At 49.0% G+C, this 19,153-nt stretch overlaps 1 protein-coding gene across 7 annotated transcripts in view; it reads left to right on the top strand.

Annotated features, from left to right (window-relative positions):
• ATP7B (ATPase copper transporting beta) overlaps window positions 1-19,153 on the top strand; it is a 78,980-nt gene that overhangs the window by 33,316 nt on the left and 26,511 nt on the right. For all 7 annotated transcript variants that reach the window (XM_058686426.1, XM_058686430.1, XM_058686427.1 and 4 more), the window contains 7 exons: window positions 173-1,409; window positions 8,328-8,585; window positions 10,639-10,802; window positions 12,598-12,759; window positions 14,901-14,977; window positions 16,741-16,915; window positions 18,575-18,808. In XM_058686426.1, coding sequence (XP_058542409.1) covers window positions 173-1,409; window positions 8,328-8,585; window positions 10,639-10,802; window positions 12,598-12,759; window positions 14,901-14,977; window positions 16,741-16,915; window positions 18,575-18,808 — 2,307 coding nt within the window. The remainder of the gene's footprint in view (window positions 1-172; window positions 1,410-8,327; window positions 8,586-10,638; window positions 10,803-12,597; window positions 12,760-14,900; window positions 14,978-16,740; window positions 16,916-18,574; window positions 18,809-19,153) is intronic.

The following is a 19,153-nucleotide window of genomic DNA, read 5'->3' as shown; positions in this document are numbered from 1 at the left end:
AGCAGGCTTCCCACTGTCAGCACAAGCCTGACGCAGGGCTAGATCTCACGAACCCGGGAGATCATGACCTGAGCCAAAATCAAGAGTCTGACGCTCAACTGACTGACCCACCCAGATGCCCCACAAATATTTAGTTTTAAGGATAAAAAAGTGTTATTTCTTTTCCTTTTAGATCCTGTCTAAACATTCTTTGCCCGCTCGTGTCTGGGAGCCAGCAATGCAGCAGAAGCAGAGTTTCGCCTTTGACAATGTTGGCTACGAGGGTGGTCTGGACAGCGTGTGCCCCTCTCAGACGACCACCGGCACCATCAGCATTTCGGGCATGACTTGCCAGTCGTGTGTAAAGTCTATCGAGGGCAGGATTGCGAGTTTGAAAGGCATCGTGAGCATTAAGGTTTCCCTGGAACAAGGCAGCGCGACTGTGAGCTATGTGCCGTCGGTCCTGAGCCTGCCGCAGGTATGCCGTCACATCGAGGACATGGGCTTCGAGGCCAGCATCACAGAAGGAAAGGCCGCCTCCTGGCCCTCGAGATCCTCGTCTGCCCTGGAGGCCACGGTCAAGCTTCGGGTGGAGGGCATGACCTGCCAGTCCTGTGTCAGCTCCATCGAAGGCAGGCTGGGGAAGCTGCAAGGGGTAGTGAGGGCCCGGGTCTCCCTTGGCACCCAGGAGGCAGTCATTACTTACCAGCCTTATCTCATTCAGCCCCAAGACCTCAGGGACCACGTAAACGACATGGGATTTGAAGCTGTCATCAAGAGCAGAGTGGCACCCGTAAGCCTGGGACCGATTGATATTGGGCGGCTACAGAGGACCAACCCAAAGACCCCTTTGACGTCTGGTACCCAGAATCTCAATAACTCTGAGACCTTGGGGCACCAAGGGAGCCGTGTGGTCACCCTGCAACTGAGAGTAGATGGAATGCACTGTAAATCTTGTGTCCTGAATATTGAAGAAAATATAGGTCAACTCCCAGGTGTTCAAAGTATTCAAGTGTCCTTGGAGAACAGAATTGCCCAAGTACAGTTTGACCCTTCTCGTGTCACCCCCGGGGCCCTGCAGAGGGCCATTGAGGCTCTTCCTCCTGGGAACTTTCAAGTTTCTCTTCCTGATGGAGCAGCAGGGAGTGGCACAGATAACAGGCCTTCCACGCATCTCGCCCCCGCCCCCGCCCAGGGAACCCGGATGCAGGGCCTGTGCAGTACCGTGGTGCTTGCCATTGGTGGCATGACCTGTGCGTCCTGCGTCCAGTCCATCGAAGGCGTGCTCTCCCGCAGGGAAGGGGTGCAGCGAGTATCAGTCTCTCTGACTGAAGGGACTGGAGTGGTGCTCTATGATCCCTCTGTAATTAACCCGGAAGGACTCCGAGCTGCTGTTGAAGAAATGGGATTCAAGGCGTCAGTCGTTTCTGGTACGTAGTTGACCCACGTGAAGCACATCCTGGGGTCCTCTCCTTTCTCCTTGCATCTTAGGACATAGTGACAGCGGCCACACTCACTGCTCACCGGCCAATGTTGGTGACAACATTCTGCAACTTTTCCTTGCGTGTCAAGTGTATCAGGATAGAAGAAGTCGAATTTCTGGGTGTATAGCTTTTGCCTCTCGTGTAGCTGGGAATGAAATGCTAAGTTCTTTGCATTTTTCTGAAGAGAACTCTGATTCTGTGTTCTTTTTAAAAAAGAGTCCTGTGGGGCCAGGGGGAACATCAGGCTCTTCTGTCTCCAGAAGAACCATCATCACACTCTCTGAGATTTCTCTTCCCAACCAAACAATAAAAACAGAACCTTAGTCTCACCTGGATCCCATTCTGTTGAAAGTGGGAATTGAGGGGATTCAGTGATGATTGCCCTTGCCCTCCTTGATGGCTGTGGGTAGAGGGGTGCATTTCTGCCGGGCGCCTGGGCCTGGGAGCGGTGGGCTGGTGAGCGAGTGAGACTCTCCTGAGAGCTTATGTTGTAGCCCCGTGTGAGCCGGTGAGCTCCAGGATGGGACGGGGATGCTGGAGGCCAGGAGGCAGCACAGTGTGCTGGGGTTGCTGACAGGAGCCCGAGCAAGCATGAGGACTCAGGAAGGTAGAGAGACGGGCGGGACAGCAGGGGGACCACTCTGAACGGGTCTGAGTGTCAGCTGAACTTGGACTTGACTGTAAAGGCCAGGGGGTCGGCAGTGGATTTCTTTTTTAAGTTTATTTACTTCTTTTGAGAGAGAGAGAGAGCGAGCAGGAGAGGGGCAGAGAGAAAGGGAGAGAGAGAATCCCAAGCAGGTTCTGTGCTGACACTTGGGGCTGATCTCATGAACTGTGAGCTCGTGACCTGAGCCAAAATCAAGAATCAGACGCTTACCCGACCTCACCACCCAGGCATCGGCAGTGGATTTTAATCAGAGGAAGCGCAGGTGAGTTTGCACTTGAGCTGGCCAGTCGGTGTCAGTGTAGTGTGGATGGAGGCACGGAGGCTGTGTGGGAGGCTGGGTGAGAGGAGGTGGGGCTGGAGGGCAAGAGACGGAATAGGGTGACATTCAGGAGGTTGGGTCCAGCAAGCTTGGTCCAGAGGAGGGGTGTGATGGGGCAGGCCACGGAGGAAAGGGAGAGCCGGCGGGGAGCCCTAGGTGTGCAGTTGCTGGAGGCCAGCTTGAATTCCTGGAGAGTGGGGCTGGAAATGCAGATTGGAGTGGCAGGAGCCAGGGGAAGTGACGGAAGACCAGGGAAAGCGAGCGTGACCGGGGAAGGGCAGAGGGAGGAACGTGATGGCACTGGTGTGGAAGGAAGGGGTGTCCGGAGGAGGAAATTGTCACAGACAGGGACGGCACCCTGGAAAGAAAGGAAGCCGTTTCAGGGGCCTCAGGCTCCGTGTAACTAGGAGGTGGGGGAGGCTCCGGTGAGCCCAGCTGCATGGTGGAGCCGCAGCCCTCCAGGAGACGAGCCAAGCGGCGGTGGAGAGGTGATGGATAGGTGCGGGCTTCAGAGCCAGGCCGGAGATGAGGAAGCGTGGGACATGCCACAGCCAGCTGTGTGGGCAGCAAGGTTTTAACCGTTTGGGTCCCAAGTTACTGGCCCCGTGGGGCGGTGCGAGTTGCAGGTACACCAGGACAATACAGTGCCAGCTGCGGGCACTCAGACTGTGCTGCAGGGCGGTGGCCAGCCCGGCACCAGGAGGGGCTCGTGGGCAAAGCCCCCCGGCCGTGCCCAGGGCCAGCTGGACTGGGGCTTCCCACATGTACTTTGCAGCGGCCGCCGAGATAAAGTGCGTCTCCTTGGAAAGGTCCCCTGTCAGTGGGGCTGGCCTGCACTTACACCCTTAAAGGCAGTGGGTAAGTCATGTGGAATGACTCGGCCCCGTTCTGTACTTTGTCTTTTGTACCACGTTTCAGGAAGGAGTTTGTTTTTAAACAAAAATCAGTAAGGAACACACAATGGAACAGTAAATCCTGTACTTAAATGGTAGGAAATGTAGTACAGAGTCATCATCTGCTCTATTTGTATGAGGTTTCAAGTCTTTAAACAGTAGAGTCAGGTTGTTGGCAGTAAAAAGAAATTTGCATTGAACTGCATAATCCAGAATAATTGGATTTGACCAAGTAAGCCTAGAAAGAAAAGAACAGTGATTTTTATTGGACAGAATTACGTGTTTAGCCCAAGAGGTATTTAGTGTACCAGATTTAGCAAATAAAATACAGGACACTTAGTTCAATTTGAATTTCAGATCAACAGTGACTAATGTTTTGGTATAAGTATGTCCCAGGCAACATTTGGGGCACGCTTATACTAAGAAAGTATTTGTTGTTTATCTGAAATTCACATGTAGCTGGGCGTCTTGTATTTCACCTGGCAGTCTTAATTTAGGATAAACCGTAAGTGTGCCGGTAACTATCACTGTAGCCACTTAGATATTAAAAAAGAATTACGTGTATTTGATTGGTCATTCCGGATTGACCAGGAAGAGGGGCTTCTTGAGCACAGTCTTCAAACCAGGTGATTTGTTTCTCCTTGGACTCAGCAGCACCCAGCACATAGTAGGTATTTGTGAAGGAAGCGAAAGAGAAAGAAAATAACAGGCTGTGACAAGCCGGGTCGTGGGGTAGCTCAGTGACGGGATTTAATCCAGGAGCTACTCAGACAAGTTAGAGAGCCAAATAACCAAACCAGGGAATGGGAAGGAAACCCAAGAGATGGCTGGTAGCAGAAGCTGGCACCCCAGGCAGGAGGGTGCCACCAGAGCCCAGGGGCTGAGGTCACCTGGTGGGAGCTGGCTCACCACAGGAGCTACTAAGGAGGAGGCCGTGGCCAGGAGCTGGGCTCCCAGTAGGTAGATGGGAAACACATTAGGTTTCCCCCATTTCTGTCCTGTTTCCCACTTGCTACCTCCAGGATACCAAATTTAACCAGAAACCAGTTGACAAGGGACCCTGGGAAAAGTGGTTTTGCAGGGTCAGCCCCCTTGATAATGGAACAGGGAGAGGAAGGAGAATGATCAAGAGCATGTAGGCAAGTGGCAGGCACTGAATTTCAGTCAGCTTATTTGACAGCTAAAAATACAGTAAGATCTGGTTTTTATCTAGAAATCAGCTCTGCATTTGTGCACTGGTTTGCCTGGTAAATGTTTTTTGTATGAATGAATTAATGGACAGGTGATTGGATATATGAATACAGCGTGAGGAAAAGTCATCTATCATGTATGACATGTTCCCCTCAGCCTTGTAAATGGATAATGTCACTTCTGGGGCACTGTTCCCTCATCCCAGCACGTACTGAGGGTCTTCTGGGCCCCAGGCACTGTGCTGGCCGCCATGAGTACTCGGAGGCCGTCCAGGACCCGCCCACATACAGCTCATACTCTAACAAGGAAGCAGATCAGAGACCCATCATCCAAGGCAGGTTGGAATACATGCGACAAGGCAAGTGTAGGTAAAGCACTCCTGAGATTCAAAAGATGAGGAGAAAAGCCAGCATCTGGTTGTGGGGCTCCCAAAGACCGGATAATGGAGGTGACATTGGAGCTGGGCTCGGGTAAGACTTCAGAATGCGATGGCATCTCAGCAGGCAGAGAGGGGCAAGACCACACACCGGGAAAAGTCGGAGGAGACATGAGCTCCAGCTTGTCTCGGGAGCAGTCTGGCTTGGGTGGAACTTGAATATAAGTAATGGAAGATAAGGTCAGACGGGCCAGCATCCTGGTACAAGCCACCATCAGCTGTGTCCACTAGACAGGCTCTGAGCTAGTCTCTCCTTCCTGCCTTTCAGCCTTACAGTCTGTTCCCTGCCCAGTATTCACAGTAATCCTGTTACTCTGTTAATACTCTGAAACCTTCCCATCTTAAGAGGGAGTCCTTAGGGTGATCTAGAAGCCCCCTCCCTGACCCCCCCCCCCCGACTCCCTACCTTTCTAACCCCTTTCCAATCCTCATATCAGGCTTGTCCTCACCTCAGGGTCTTGTACCTGCTATCCCTCTGTCTAGAATATTCTTACCCCAGAATCCACGTGGTGTACTTTATTTCACATATACTTTTCTGGGCTTTTCCAAAGCATGTGTAATTTATATTTAGAAATACATAGATTTGTATTATACATAGTGGTTTTGTAATCTCTTTCACCCCACAATTTATCATAAACATACTTATAGGTCCGTCCATATGTCTGCAACACCATGTTGAGTGGCTGCAAATCATTCCGTCATATGGATGCACCGTAACTTAGTCATAACCAGTTTCCTACTGGACTGTTCCCATCTACTTCATGTGCATGTGATTGTAAAGAATACTGATGGGCATCTTTGAGGCTAAATTTTGTGCACACAGTTATTTCCTTACGGTAAATACCCGAAAGTGTAATTGCTCGGTCACAGAGAGTAAACATTATTTCATTCCATTACAAATACTTACTGTGCCTCTACTAAGTGCCAAGCAGTTAGAGGTACTGTTTTTGATAATATTGTCAGGTAGGCTTCCAGAAAGCTGAATGCCCACCCATAGTATTAGCGTAGATTGATAAAGAAAAACGACCCAATAACATAGGCTTGTTTGGGTCTTGTTAGTTTAATTCAACTTTCTTTAGCAATCTCCAGAAGCCCCAAATTTAGTTGAGTTAGATCTCAATGTGGAAGAAATGGCAATGTGTAAATTATAAGTTAGTAAGGGGGGTATGAAATTCTCTGTAATAGTACCAGTATTAAAATTGTTGACCACAATATTTGGATAGACACGCAGGTGAATCCAGAAAACAGATGATGGACTGGGAAAATCAGGAGAGGTTGGACAGGTGCAGGAGGGTTCATGGGTATGGGAGGGGTTGATGGGTACAGGAGGGGTTGATGGGTACAGGAGGGTTGGACAGGTATGGTTGGGGTTGTTGGGTACAGGGGGTGATGGGTGCGGGGGGGGGTGATGGGTATGGGAGGGATTGATGGGTATGTCAGGGGTTGATGGGTGCTGGGGGATTGATGGGTACAGAAGGATTGGATAGGTAAGGGGGGGGGTTGATGGGTGCAGGAGGGTTTGACAGGTAAGGGAGGGGTTGATGGGTACTGGAAGGGTTGATGGGTGCAAGAGAGTTGGACAGGTAATGGGAGGGGTTAATGGGTGCTGGAGGGGTTGATGGGTAGAGATAGAATGTCGAGAGGCTGAGACTACAAAACAGCTTTTGTGAATTTGAGATCCAAAGGCCAGAGTCATTTTGAACAATGACAAAGACCAGGAGAGTACACCTGTTCTGATGGATGAGGTGTGGTCTCTGCTTCCGGAAGGTAGAGGGGTCCTGTAAGGCCAGGTCCTTGGAGGGTTTTCACTGAAGGTGCTGAAAGTGTTGATCAACTGGACTCTTAGAATGAGTTTCGGAAGTAGTTTTTAGCACCTTTCAGAAAATGAGCAAAACATCCCAGGATGTGAGATTTATTTAGAAGAAAAACTTTGCGAAGTCATGGCCTATTGTCAGTACAGGTTAATGCCAACTTCTATCGTCTGCAGCTGTGGATTTTCAAATAGCGAGAGTTCGTTTTTTAAATGATGTAATTATCTTTTGTATATACTCTTAAAGGTCCTTTCTGTTATCAAATTCTGTTATCAAAAGGTCTGACTTTCTGGAGTGATGAAAACTTTCTACATCTTGACCTGGGTGATTAGTTACGTATACATATATACACACATGCGGTGGGGAGAAAAATGGTCCCCAACAGCATCTGCTCCCTCATCCCAGAACTCGGTGGGGGAGAGGATGGTCTTTTCGGTTTATGGAGCTGGTTCCACTGGATATCCAAGTGGAGAGAAATTAACCCTAACTCTTACCTCTTCCCTACACAAAGTTAAAATGCAGGTATCATAGGCCTGATGGGGAAGTTCATTAAAATAGCAGCTTCTAGAAGAAAGCAGCATGAACATTTTCACTGTTTAGGTAGCACGAAACATACTAACCATGAGAGTTGGCTTAGTTGGTTGATAAGTCAGACCTCATTAACATTCGGGACTTCTTTTATCAAAAGAGACACCATTAGATGAGAGTGCAGGTGCGGAGCACAGACCGGGAGCAGACACTTGCAGTGCGGACCCACGACAAGGATTCGTGTCCAGAGTACATACAGGACGTAGGCAAACGATGAGAAAAAGGCAAACAACTCAATAAAGGTGTGTTGGGTTGTTTTGATTGTTGTAGGGAGGGAGTGAAGGACTGCTAACCAGAATGTGACCGTGGTTAAAGGGACAGATCCTGGAGGTAGAGACCTGGTTTAGAAAAAGCTTCATTACTTATCACCTGAGGAATTCGGGGCACATTTTTAAATTTCTTGTAACTCAGGGGCGCCTGGGTAGCTTAGTCGGTTAAGCATCTGACTTCAGCTCAGGTCATGAACTCGCGGTTCTTGAGTTCTAGCCCCGCATCGGGCTCTGTGCTGACAGCTCGGACCCTGGAGCCTGCTTCGGATTCTGGGTCTCCCTCTCTCTCTCTTCCTCCCCCACTTGCACTCTGTCTCTCTCTCTCTCAAAAATAAAGAATAAAAAAAAATTTCTTCTAACTCAGTTCTTTATAAAATGGGGGCGATAGTCCTATGTACCATAGCTGTTTTAAAGGACGTGTGCTTCGCAGAGGGCCTGGTGAGTTCTTCTTGTTGTCATCATCTAATTAGAGCACTCATCCAACTGGAGCATTCCATTCTTGAGTATTGGCATCTTTTCATGTGTCTGTCACTGTGTGCCTGTGTCTCTAGTTGTGGGGAGGTGGGGGACAGTGATGGAAACACCAACCTTCATGGAGCTGTTTTAAGAACTTTGTCAGGCTCGAACCTCCTGTTGTAAAAAAAGTTCTTTGTCCTTTTAATCTGAATGATTTCTTCCATTTTATCCTAGAAAACTGTTACAGCAACCATGTTGGGAACCGCAGCGCAGGTAATTCCACAGTGCACACCACAGCTGGCGGACCTGTGTCTGTGCAGGGAACGGCTCCCCATGCTGGGGGGCTCCCTAAGAACCACAACCCCGGCAGCTCGTCAAAGTCCCCGCAGGCCTCTACAGCAGTGGCACCACAGAAGTGCTTTTTACAGATCACAGGCATGACCTGTGCATCCTGTGTGTCTAACATAGAGAGAAACCTTCAGAAAGAGGCAGGTAAGCCATCTACACACTGAACTGGGGAAGCCACGTGTAGGCTGTGAGCCCCTGCGGTCAGCAGAATGGGCACTGTGCTCTCCCTTCACGATCCTCATTGACTCAGTTTGTCAGCAGCCCTGATACTCTGGCAGCAAGTTCATTAGGCGATGGTAGAGATGTTTGTCTGATGTTCTTGGGCAATTGGCATTCTGCTGCTTAGGAAGTGTTTAGTTTGTTTAAGATAAAATGTCTCCGAGTAAGTTAGTGAGGGGCAGTCCAGTTTAAAGGTCAGGGACATTCCGTGGGTAACTTCCTCAGCTTGTCCTAGTGGTGGTCTTTATCTCCTCCACCCCCACCCCCAGTCCCATCCATCAGCCTCCAGCTAGCACATGAATACGTAGCCTGCAGTTTGCAGAGAAGTTGCAATTTTGAATATTCTGTCCTTTGTCCCTGTAAATCATAGAGTGTTAACGGAAGTGCCCAAGTTTTGTCCTCTGGACTACATTTCCAGTACTGTCTCTGAAACCTGAAAGTGCAACAAAGATCCTGTCCCACTTTTGTTTGGAAAATATCTTAACCATGACGACCTTGCCACCGGAGTCCCTTTCTCTCTTTCCATGTATCTCTCTGCTCAGATTCCTTGGCCATCACAGGCAGCCCCAAATTAGGATGATGTGTCTCCAGCCTCTTGTTCCCTATGTTTTATCGTGGCTGGAGCTCTAGAAAGACTCTTCTCAAATTTAGGTGTTCTAAGAGTTTCTTTGTCATCCATGGGCTGGCTGTTCATAAAATATCCTACATCTCATGGTTCCTGTGTTTCTTTTCCTGACTTGCAGCCCTCATTTTTATTCCTTATGGCATCCTTTCTAAAGCACGTTTCTTTCTTTTATGTGAATGAGTCTTATTTTCCCCCTCAAACTCACAAATAATCTCACTGGATATACAATGGCATCATGTCCCAGTCAATGCATCGTATGTTAAAAATATTGTAAGTCAAAAATGCATTAAAGCCTAGATGGCTCAGTCAGTGAAGCATCAGACTCTTGGTTTTGGCTCAGGTTCACAGCCCCGTGTTGGGCTCTGTGCTGATGGTACGGACCCTGCTTGGGATTCTCTCCCTCCCTCTCTCTCTGCCCCTCCCCCCTACAAAAATGCATGAACGTTTAAAAAAAATGTGTTTAATACACCTAACCGACCAAACATCATAGCTTGGCCAAGCCACCCTGAAATGTGTCAGAATGTGTATCTGTCGCTCATTGTCATGATGGCGTAGCCCCAGGAAAGATCCAAACCCAAAATCTGAAGTCTGGTTTCTAACGAATGTGTATCACTCTCGCACCAAAATGAAGTTGAAAATTTTTAAGCCAAATTAATTGTAAGTCGGGGTGGTCTGTAATCTGTAGGATTTCTCTTCCACTTCTGAATGGGATCAGAGCCTGAAAAAGAGTAAGGACAACCACTTTTGAAAGAATTTTTTTCTCCGTGTATGAAAAGTGTCTGAGGGAAAAGGACACCATTTAACTGACATTTAGTAGTTGCAAGCTGCAGACTGTATCCCTTGCTGTGAGGTGTGGACACGGTCCGTGTCTTCTCCAGCCTGACTCAAAGCCACCCACCCCACCCCCCACCCCACCCTGCTGCCATCCCGGTGCCAGCAGCACAGGCATCACCTGGGAGCCGGGTGGACCTACAGAACCTCAGACCCACTCCAAACCTACTGAGCCGGAATCTGTAGGTTAACAAGGTCCTCGGTTGATTTGCTCATCAATGTGTGAGGAGTGCTGTTCTAGAACAGTGGTTCTCACATTTGGCTGGTACGTTAAAGTCGCCTGGGGAGCTTTACAAAAAGATGCCTGGCACCCACCCTGAGGGGTCCTGGTTTAACTGGTTTGGGTTTGGGGCCAGGCATGGTGCTCGTTAAAAGGCCAGGTGATCCTAAAGGGCAGTCCGCTTTGAGAACTCCTGTTCTAGAGGCTTCTGGGAGCAGATGTGTTTCTTTGTTAGGTTGTGTTGAATGTGTCATCCCAGAGGCCCTGCCTGGAGTGTTGTAACTGTGGCCCGACGGTTCCAGGTATTCTCTCGGTGCTGGTCGCCTTGATGGCTGGAAAGGCAGAGATTAAATACAATCCGGAAGTCATCCAGCCGCTGGAGATAGCTCAGCTCATCCAGGACTTGGGCTTTGAGGCTGCAGTAATGGAAAACTACACAGGCTCAGATGGTGACCTCGAGCTGATCGTAAGTGCAGCGGCCAGGCGGGCGCTGGGGCAAGAGGGCTGCAGGCGTCTGACAGGGGCCAGGAAACTTCTCCCATTTTGCACGTATCCTGCGTGTTGTCGGAGTTGCGTTCTCCTTTGAAGCCAACAACAGTGGCCTGTTCATTTTGTGCAGGAATGTCAGTTATGTCACAGAGTCATAGGGGTACATCCCACTGGGCGCCTTCAAGGTGTGAGGAGGAGGAGGAGGTGGGTGGCGGGAGTGTGGGAGGAAGAGGACCCCCAGAGCTTGGTCTTGAGAGAGTTGAATATGACCACATTCCATAAGGCCCAGAGGGAAGCTAGAATGCAGAGATGTGGCAAGGCCAGGGGAGGTGAGTCGGTGTGGTAGCCAGTGTCAACCAGTGCCACCACAGCGGGGGAAGGCCGGCTCGTAGGCACAGGGGTGTCTAGAAGGTAACTGGCGACCGGCGTCCTGAAGCACACGGTCCAAGATGAACGGTAAGGATGGCTGCTGTGCCTAGTGTGGACGGGGAGGGGATGGTACGGGGCCTCGTTTTTCCTGTCTGTCTACTGTCATCTGCACATGACCGCAAATCACTGAAACATTGGGTACATCTAGCATTTCCAGTATGCTGTGTTCACAGGCACTTCCGTACAAAGCTTTTTATGTGTAAATAAGGGGAGACTGTGAGTAATGCTGTTTTACTGAGGTGAAAGGGTCTTGCTTCCTTAACTGTGTTCAGTTACTGCCGTTAGTAGTAAGTAAATGTTTAAAGAAAGAGTACTAAGGACACGAGTGGCACTTTGAGCTCTTGATAAGTGACATTCTTTGTAGAGCAAACCCTTTGCCCTGGACAGGCCTCCCAGTGTGTGGTCAGGTAACACGACCTGCTCTCTGGGTTCTAGCCCCGGTCATGCCCGCCACAGGAGCAGGACCCTCGCTGCAGACCCTCAGCCCCAAGGGGATGCCTCTGTCTCTCTCAGACTACTGTGGAAAATCTAGATCACAAATATTATTGGGAAAGGTGAAAACATTAAAAAAAGATTGTTTTTAATGTTTATTTGTTTTTGAGAGAGAGAGAGAGAGACAGAGCATGAGCACGGGGAGGCAGAGAGAGGGAGACACAGAATCTGAAACAGGCCCCAGGCTCTGAGCTGTCAGTACAGAGCCCCAAGCAGGGCTCGAGCCCATGGACCTCGAGGTCGTGACCTGAGCCAAAGTCAGACGCTTAACCAACTGAGCCACCCAGGCACCCCAGTGAAAACATTTTTTGAACAGTGTTTTTTATCTTAAACTGAGCAGTGTCAGTTATATCGTTATCACATGCTCAGACACCGGACATTTTATGTCTGTATTTAATTAGTATTCTGGGAAATGTTGACCTCTGATACTTGGAAGAGCGACTCATCTGACTTGCCTAAATACATATCCAGGGATGGCATGTCTCACTCCGTGATGTGAAGACACACAGCGTGGCGTGGCAGCAGTGGCCTCACGGAGAGGGTAGGGTGGCTCACGAAAGCCCATCACTGTCAGAGCTGGAAGTGAAGCCTCGGTCTGTTGCCATCTGCTCAGTGACTGGCTACGTCTCTTGTCCCCGAGTTAGGGAAGAAGCACTGTTTCTATGCCCACAGCCCCTGGGGGAATGTTCCGGGTGAAAGTCCTGCACACAGGTCTGGAGGTGGGAGTCCAGGGCCTCAGGAAGGGTGCTGTGGAAGGAGGAAGGGCTCGTGGCTGCCTGTTAACCCAGCCCCCCGTGTGCCTTTGACGGGATCCTCTCAGTCCTGAGTAGTATTTTTGTCTTGTGCGGCAGATCACGGGCATGACCTGTGCATCCTGCGTTCACAACATAGAGTCCAAACTCACCAGAACGAACGGCATCACCTACGCCTCTGTGGCCCTTGCCACCAGCAAAGCCCACGTGAAGTTTGATCCTGAAATGATTGGTCCGCGGGATATTGTCAAGATTATCGAGGTAAGTCGTTCATTTAAAAACATTATACGAACTAATGTAGCGTCGTGCATCAACTATACTTCAATTAAAAAAAATATACCTTCCTTTTTCATAACAGTGATTTATATGCACTGTAGGAAAATGAGAAAATATAGCTAGCCAAAAAAATTAAAAAGAAAAAAGTCACCTAACCTCTCCTTCAGGTTTTCCGATGGAAATAAAGGTGGATTGTTTTAAAATAAACTGTGAAATCAAGTCAATATCAGACAGTCTGAGGGTGAAAATCAGTGAATGGGTAAGAAAAAGGATATTATTGTCTTAATTGTAGATATTCCTGGAGAAACATCAGTATCAGCAGGACACCTGGCACATGGGGTTTAATTACCTAATTGTAATTATGAAGTATTATTTAAGCCTGGACCAAACATCTATAGACCGAAGGATTGTTGGAAATGAGACGAATTGTACTGCGTTTTACCACTATGTCAGGACCGCTCGTTGATGGGAGAGTTTGGTCGTTTCTCTTTTGGAAAATTACTTAGTGTTCATGCACTCCCTACCTCTGTTCCCTCCCTCGCTTTGTCCACAGACACCGCCATTTCCTTTTTAAGGCCTGTATTCTACCACACCGTGAGCGGGTGAACATTAGTGCTGAGCTGAATGGGTGAAGATAGTCAAAACTGAACGAGATTAACTCGTAATAACTGATGGTCAGGATAAATGGAGTTCAGCAGGAAGTTCTAACGCAGGGAAGCATCTTGTGGCAGGCTTGAAGTTGTCATCCATTTTCTCTTCACTGCGCGCGCGTGTTTAAGGGAGATGTTGCCTGTTCTGTGGCTTAGCAGAGCTCTTTGATGTGTGTTATGTAGGCTGCTGCTGCTGCTGCTAATAATTCTGTCTTAGAGGCACACAACACAGCTTCTTTATCAGATGGAGAAAGATCCCCAGAGAGGTTAAGTGACTTTGCTCGCTGGTACCCAGCTAAAGGTTGCAGGACTGGCCCTCAAACCCAGACCTTACAGTTCCAAGCTCAGCGGCCTTTTGAGTTTTGCCACACCACAGGTCATACAGAACAGCAGTGATGTGGCCCTGATGAGGCTAAGAAGTCAGACTGTTGTGCTCATAGGTGGGAGGGTCCCAGGTGGTGCTTTGAGCACATGTCAGTCACCCTTCTTACTTACCATGCCCGTCCCGGCCCCCATTCTGCCTGCCGATCTCAGGGCGGTGCCGCCTTTATCCATGTCTGAGGAATATTACCAATGTCTGGCCTCCGTTCTTGCATCTCTGGTGCATCTTTTCCTAATGTAATTAGGTTGGTATTAGTCGTAAAAGGATTTGTCTTTACACGGTCCTAGATGCTCTTTCTCCAACCAGAACTTTTAATTTTTGTGTGAAATCCCAACGTGAGAGTCCGAGGCCCCTCTTTATATTGTGCTGACTCTTGGGACATTTCCTGACAGCTTTTCCTGTGTAATTTCGTAAAGGGGTCAGATCAAATAAGGAAGAGAGGGTCAGGGAGCGAGGCGGCGCAAGAAACGCTGAAAAGAACCAGCAGATTGCGGTACAGTCCCCATCTGGCTTCAGTGGGAGCTGCAGCGCGCAGGTGTTGAGGGAGCCAGGGTCTGCTCAGTGGGAAGAGGCCTGGGCTGGGAGTCCGGAGACCCGAGCAGCAAGCACTGGGCCTCGCTCTTCTGACAGCACGATGGCTCTGGGCAGGATCTCTAACCTCTGACCTTCAGTTTCCTCATGCAGGGAATGAGTGACAGCCCCTGACCCCTCCATGTTTGGGGTTCTTCACACAGCAGTTCTGTGTGTCTAATTCAGCATTGACCAGCCTCGGGGTATGCTGAAGTTTCTTCCAGAACCTGCTGCCTTAACCCACAGAAGGAATAGGAGTCACCGTCTGGGGCCACCTCCTTGGGGATGACACAGTCTGTGAGCATAGCTGGTGCTGGACTTGTAGTATGACAAGTATGACAAGTATGACAGGACTTGTAGTATGATTTGGGAACGGAAGTCATGAACGGAAAAACCAATCCAGTCTTTTGAGCGATTTTCGAATGACTTTCTGATTTCAAAAGATGTAAAATGCTTTCTACCAACGCATGTTTTAACCAAGTGCCTTCCTCCCTCTTTCTCACTTTTCTTTTTTTAATAACAAGGAAATCGGCTTTCATGCTTCCCCGGCCCAGAGAAACCCCAACGTGCATCACTTGGACCACAAGGTGGAAATAAAGCAGTAGGTAGAACAGAAAAGATACGCTGGAGCTCTTGTCTAAGTGTCCCCCCCTCCACCCGCCCCACTGGGCCTGACTGCCTCGTTCTGTGCTTAAGGGTGTCCCTGCCCGCCTGGCTTCCCACAGTGCCGTCCACATGGACTAGCTGCCTTACTACCCTTGTGACATTAACCCTCTAGAAGAGCGCTGTCCCGACAGACCTCCTCGCGATGACAGAAGTGTTCTCTACCCTCAGGGCCCAGTCTGGGAGCCACCAGCTGCTGAGCTGCTCATGGGACTAAGGAACTGAGTTTCTTTAATTTCATTTGATCTTAACTGATTTTAATTTAGATAGCCACTTACAGCTGGTGGCTAACAGACAGGACAGCACTTAAGTTGGGATGGGAGGGAGAGGGTGTGGGTTTTTCCTTTTACAACACAGTATCTTAAGACTTTATTTGAAAGGGTTCTGGAAGTGGGGTCTGAGGGCAGGAAGCATGGTCACTGGAAAGAAAATGGCCTGGGAAGAAGGAGGCCTGAGTTTATTCGTTGATGCAGATGTGCACTTACTCATTCAGCAAACACACGGGCACTGTCGTATGTAGGGCGCTATGCCTGGTGTTAGGAATGAGTGGGATACTGTCACGGCTGGGCTAGGAAAGAGTGGGTGGGCGGTGGATCAGGTGGGTTAAGGGGGTCTGGGAAACCAACTAGCAGGAGACACATGATCTGAGCCTCAAAGAATGAGTGGAAGTTTGCCAGGCAGTGGAGGTGGGGGTTGAGGTGAGAGTTCTCAAGGGGCATGGAGGCGACAGCGGGGGGGCCCTCAGGGACTCCTGTCCTTTGCTCTGGTTGGCATGCCTGGAGGAGGCAAGGACTGAAAGGAGATGCACCTGGAAGGCCAGCGGCCGGGCTAATTCCAGGGCCCTGGCGGCAGCCTGAGAGTATAGACTTCAGTGTTGTAGGCCAGGGTCTGTGGGCCAGGGTGGAGACGTGTCAGAGCTTCCACAACAGTCGGTGGGAATTGCATGGATGCTGATGCTGACAGGAGACCAGAGCTGTCACTGTGGTGTCCATCAAGAATGCTTTACGGTTCTCACTGACTCTTTAATTTTTTTTTAATCTTTATTATTTTGAGAGAGAGAGAGACAGAGAGAGTGTGTGAGCGAGGGAGGGGCAGAGACAGCAGGAGTCACAGAATCGGAAGCAGGCTCAAGGCTCTGAGCTGTCAGCACAGATCCTGATGGTGGGGCTTGAACCCACAGACGGCAAGATCATGACCTGAGCCGAAGTCGGACGCTTAACCGACTGAGCCACCCAGGCGCCCCAGTCACTGACTCTATTTTGAAGGTCAAACGTATAAGTATGTTCATACTAATACAATTTTGCTCTTACCTGTTTTTTACTTGGGAGTCTGTATAAGATTTTATTTTGAAGAAAGAGCAGTAGGCAGCCATATGGACTGGGATGTTCAACTTCCTGGGTCTAGATTCTCAGTTTTGGGCCTCAGTTGCCTCCCCTAGAGATTAGAGGCAACAGGTCAGCCATGGGCAGGCAGAGGCTGTCTGTATGTCCCTGGAACAGCCATGAGAAGTATGAACGTTTAGATATCCTCTCAGGTGGCGGGCGTCAGGGAGAGAACCTTCCCTTCATTTTCGTACCCTTGGCCGTCCGTCCCAGACGTGTGCCAAAGGCAAGTCTTAACCTGAGCCCCCAGGAGGAAACTAGCCCATAACCCAGCTGGCAGGTGACACCTAATAGGTTGCTGTGCTGCTTTGCTTTGCAGGTGGAAGAAGTCTTTTCTGTGCAGCCTGATGTTTGGCATCCCTGTCATGGGTTTAATGATCTATATGTTGGTGCCCAGCAATGAGCCCCACGAGACAATGGTCCTGGACCACAACATTGTTCCAGGACTGTCCATTCTAAATCTCATCTTCTTTATCCTGTGCACCTTCGTCCAGGTGGGTATCTTCCCTGCCTCTGTGTGGCCAGCAGATTCTCTGCTCTGTCATGCCAGACACAGCCCATCAGCTTGGCTTAGGCGGCATTTTATCACAGCTTTCCTGCAGGGGCTGCTGTTTTCCTTTAGGACCTGCGGAGGGCACTGAAAGGACCTGGTTTCGCTGTCACTTTCACAGTGGTTGTAGGTGGTTGTAGGTGTTGGTGACACGGTGTGTCCCTTATTTGTTTATTGTTTAGTTTGCATTGCCTTTGTTGTCAAAAGCAGCGGCTCGTGCCCCGAATAACAGGGCTGTGGTTCTGAGGAAATTATAATTTACTAAAAAATTGTTTTTAATGTTTATTTATTTTTGAGAGACAAAGAGAGACAGAGCATGAGCAGGGGAGGGGCACAGAGAGAGGGAGATGCAGAATCCGAAGCAGGCTCCAGGCTCCGAGCTGTCAGCAGAGAGCCTGACACGGGGCTCGAACCCACGAGCCGTGAGATCGTGACCGGGGCCAAAGTTGGACACTTAACCGAATGAGCCACCCAGGTGCCCCCTGAGGAAATTATAATTTAGAAGAGATGGGCCTGCTGGAGCTTCTACTCTAGGGACGATATTTAGGAGCTGGTTGTGTTTCTGGTGGGAAGTGTGCCCTCCCATCTGTTTTAGAATAAAATATAAAACTCCTGAGGTAACGTGAGAATGTCTCTGGTTTAAGACTGCATGTAATTATTTGTCAGCTGAATTTGCTTTTCTCTGTATTTTCTTTTTAATTATAAATGTAATATATATTTATTGTAGGCAATCCAAACCATACTAAAGTAGGAGAAGCAAAGGGGAAGATATTCTTTTGCTAGAATCATACCCTGCCTCCAGCCCAATCCTGTTCCCCAGGGTTACCTTAGTATTTTTGCTGGTTGGGCGTGTGTGTTTACAGATCTTCATCTATGTAGAAAAAATACTCATTTTCACGTATATGTATGTGTGTACATGTTCACATAATATAGCCACACGGACTTTGGTTTTTTTTTTTTTAATTTTTTAAAATGTTTATTTATTTTTGAGACAGAGAGAGACAGAGCATGAACGGGGGAGGGTCAGAGAGAGAGGGAGACACAGAATCTGAAACAGACTCTAGGCTCTGAGCTGTCAGCACAGAGCCTGATGTGGGGCTCGAACTCACGGACCGCAAGATCATGACCTGAGCCGAAGTCGGACGCTTAACTGACTGAGCCACCCAGGCACCCTGGGACTTTGTATTTTTTAACTGAAATAGGATCATACTAGATAAACTGATTTATAACTGGCTTTTTCACTTAACCATGTCTCATGGGCATCTTTCAGGTGAGTGGTTTATAGACCTAGCACACATCCTCTTTTGGGACTGCATAGCACTATCCATGTTATAAATGAACCATGATTGATGTCACCATTGCCACCGTTCTCTGCTGATGGACATTCAGGTCATGTGCTGTGGGTTTGAAAGGTCCCCCATGACCTTGACCCTCCGTTCCTGTGGCCAGTAGTCTTATGAATCAGGAAATACTTTTCCTACATGTCACTCGCAGAGTAGAAAGTAATGTCTAAGCATTTGCAGCCCTGAGGGGCCTCCAGGTCTCTGGATGCTCCTTGGACTGGATGCCTGCTCATGCACTGTTGCTGTTCTCTGTCTTTCAGCTCCTTGGCGGGTGGTACTTCTACATCCAGGCCTACAGATCTCTGCGGCATGGGGCGGCCAACATGGACGTGCTCATCGTGCTGGCCACGAGCATCGCCTATACCTACTCAGTCATCATCCTGGTGGTGGCCGTGGCTGAGAAGGCGGAGAGAAGCCCCGTGACCTTCTTTGACACCCCCCCCATGCTCTTTGTGTTCATTGCCCTGGGCCGGTGGCTGGAACACGTGGCGAAGGTAACTGCAGCTCCGGGTGAAAAGAAGAACTGTGTCTTCAGTAATATAAGTCTTAATTCATGTGAACGCCTTGTTTAGAATTACTAATTATACACAGTCTGGCAAAAGACTTAAAGAAATGTGAAACCGACATATAATTAGGTGTTCTGATCGCTAATCTCCAAACTGATTGCTACTTCTGAAATCCCAGCTAATCTGGTTAATTACTGAAACCTTTATTCAGGCGCATTGTGTAATGAAAAGAACTCCGGATTTCAGGCCCGCACGAATACTGCCTCTTCGTATATAACTGAGTATTTGGCTCATGAGTCTAGAAATCCATGTTTCCATCTTACGGTCAGGCCA

This window comes from Neofelis nebulosa, chromosome 1 (assembly GCF_028018385.1).
Source record: "Neofelis nebulosa isolate mNeoNeb1 chromosome 1, mNeoNeb1.pri, whole genome shotgun sequence".
NCBI classification, from domain to species: Eukaryota; Metazoa; Chordata; class Mammalia; order Carnivora; family Felidae; genus Neofelis; species Neofelis nebulosa.
This window is presented reverse-complemented; position numbering and strand designations above follow the sequence as displayed.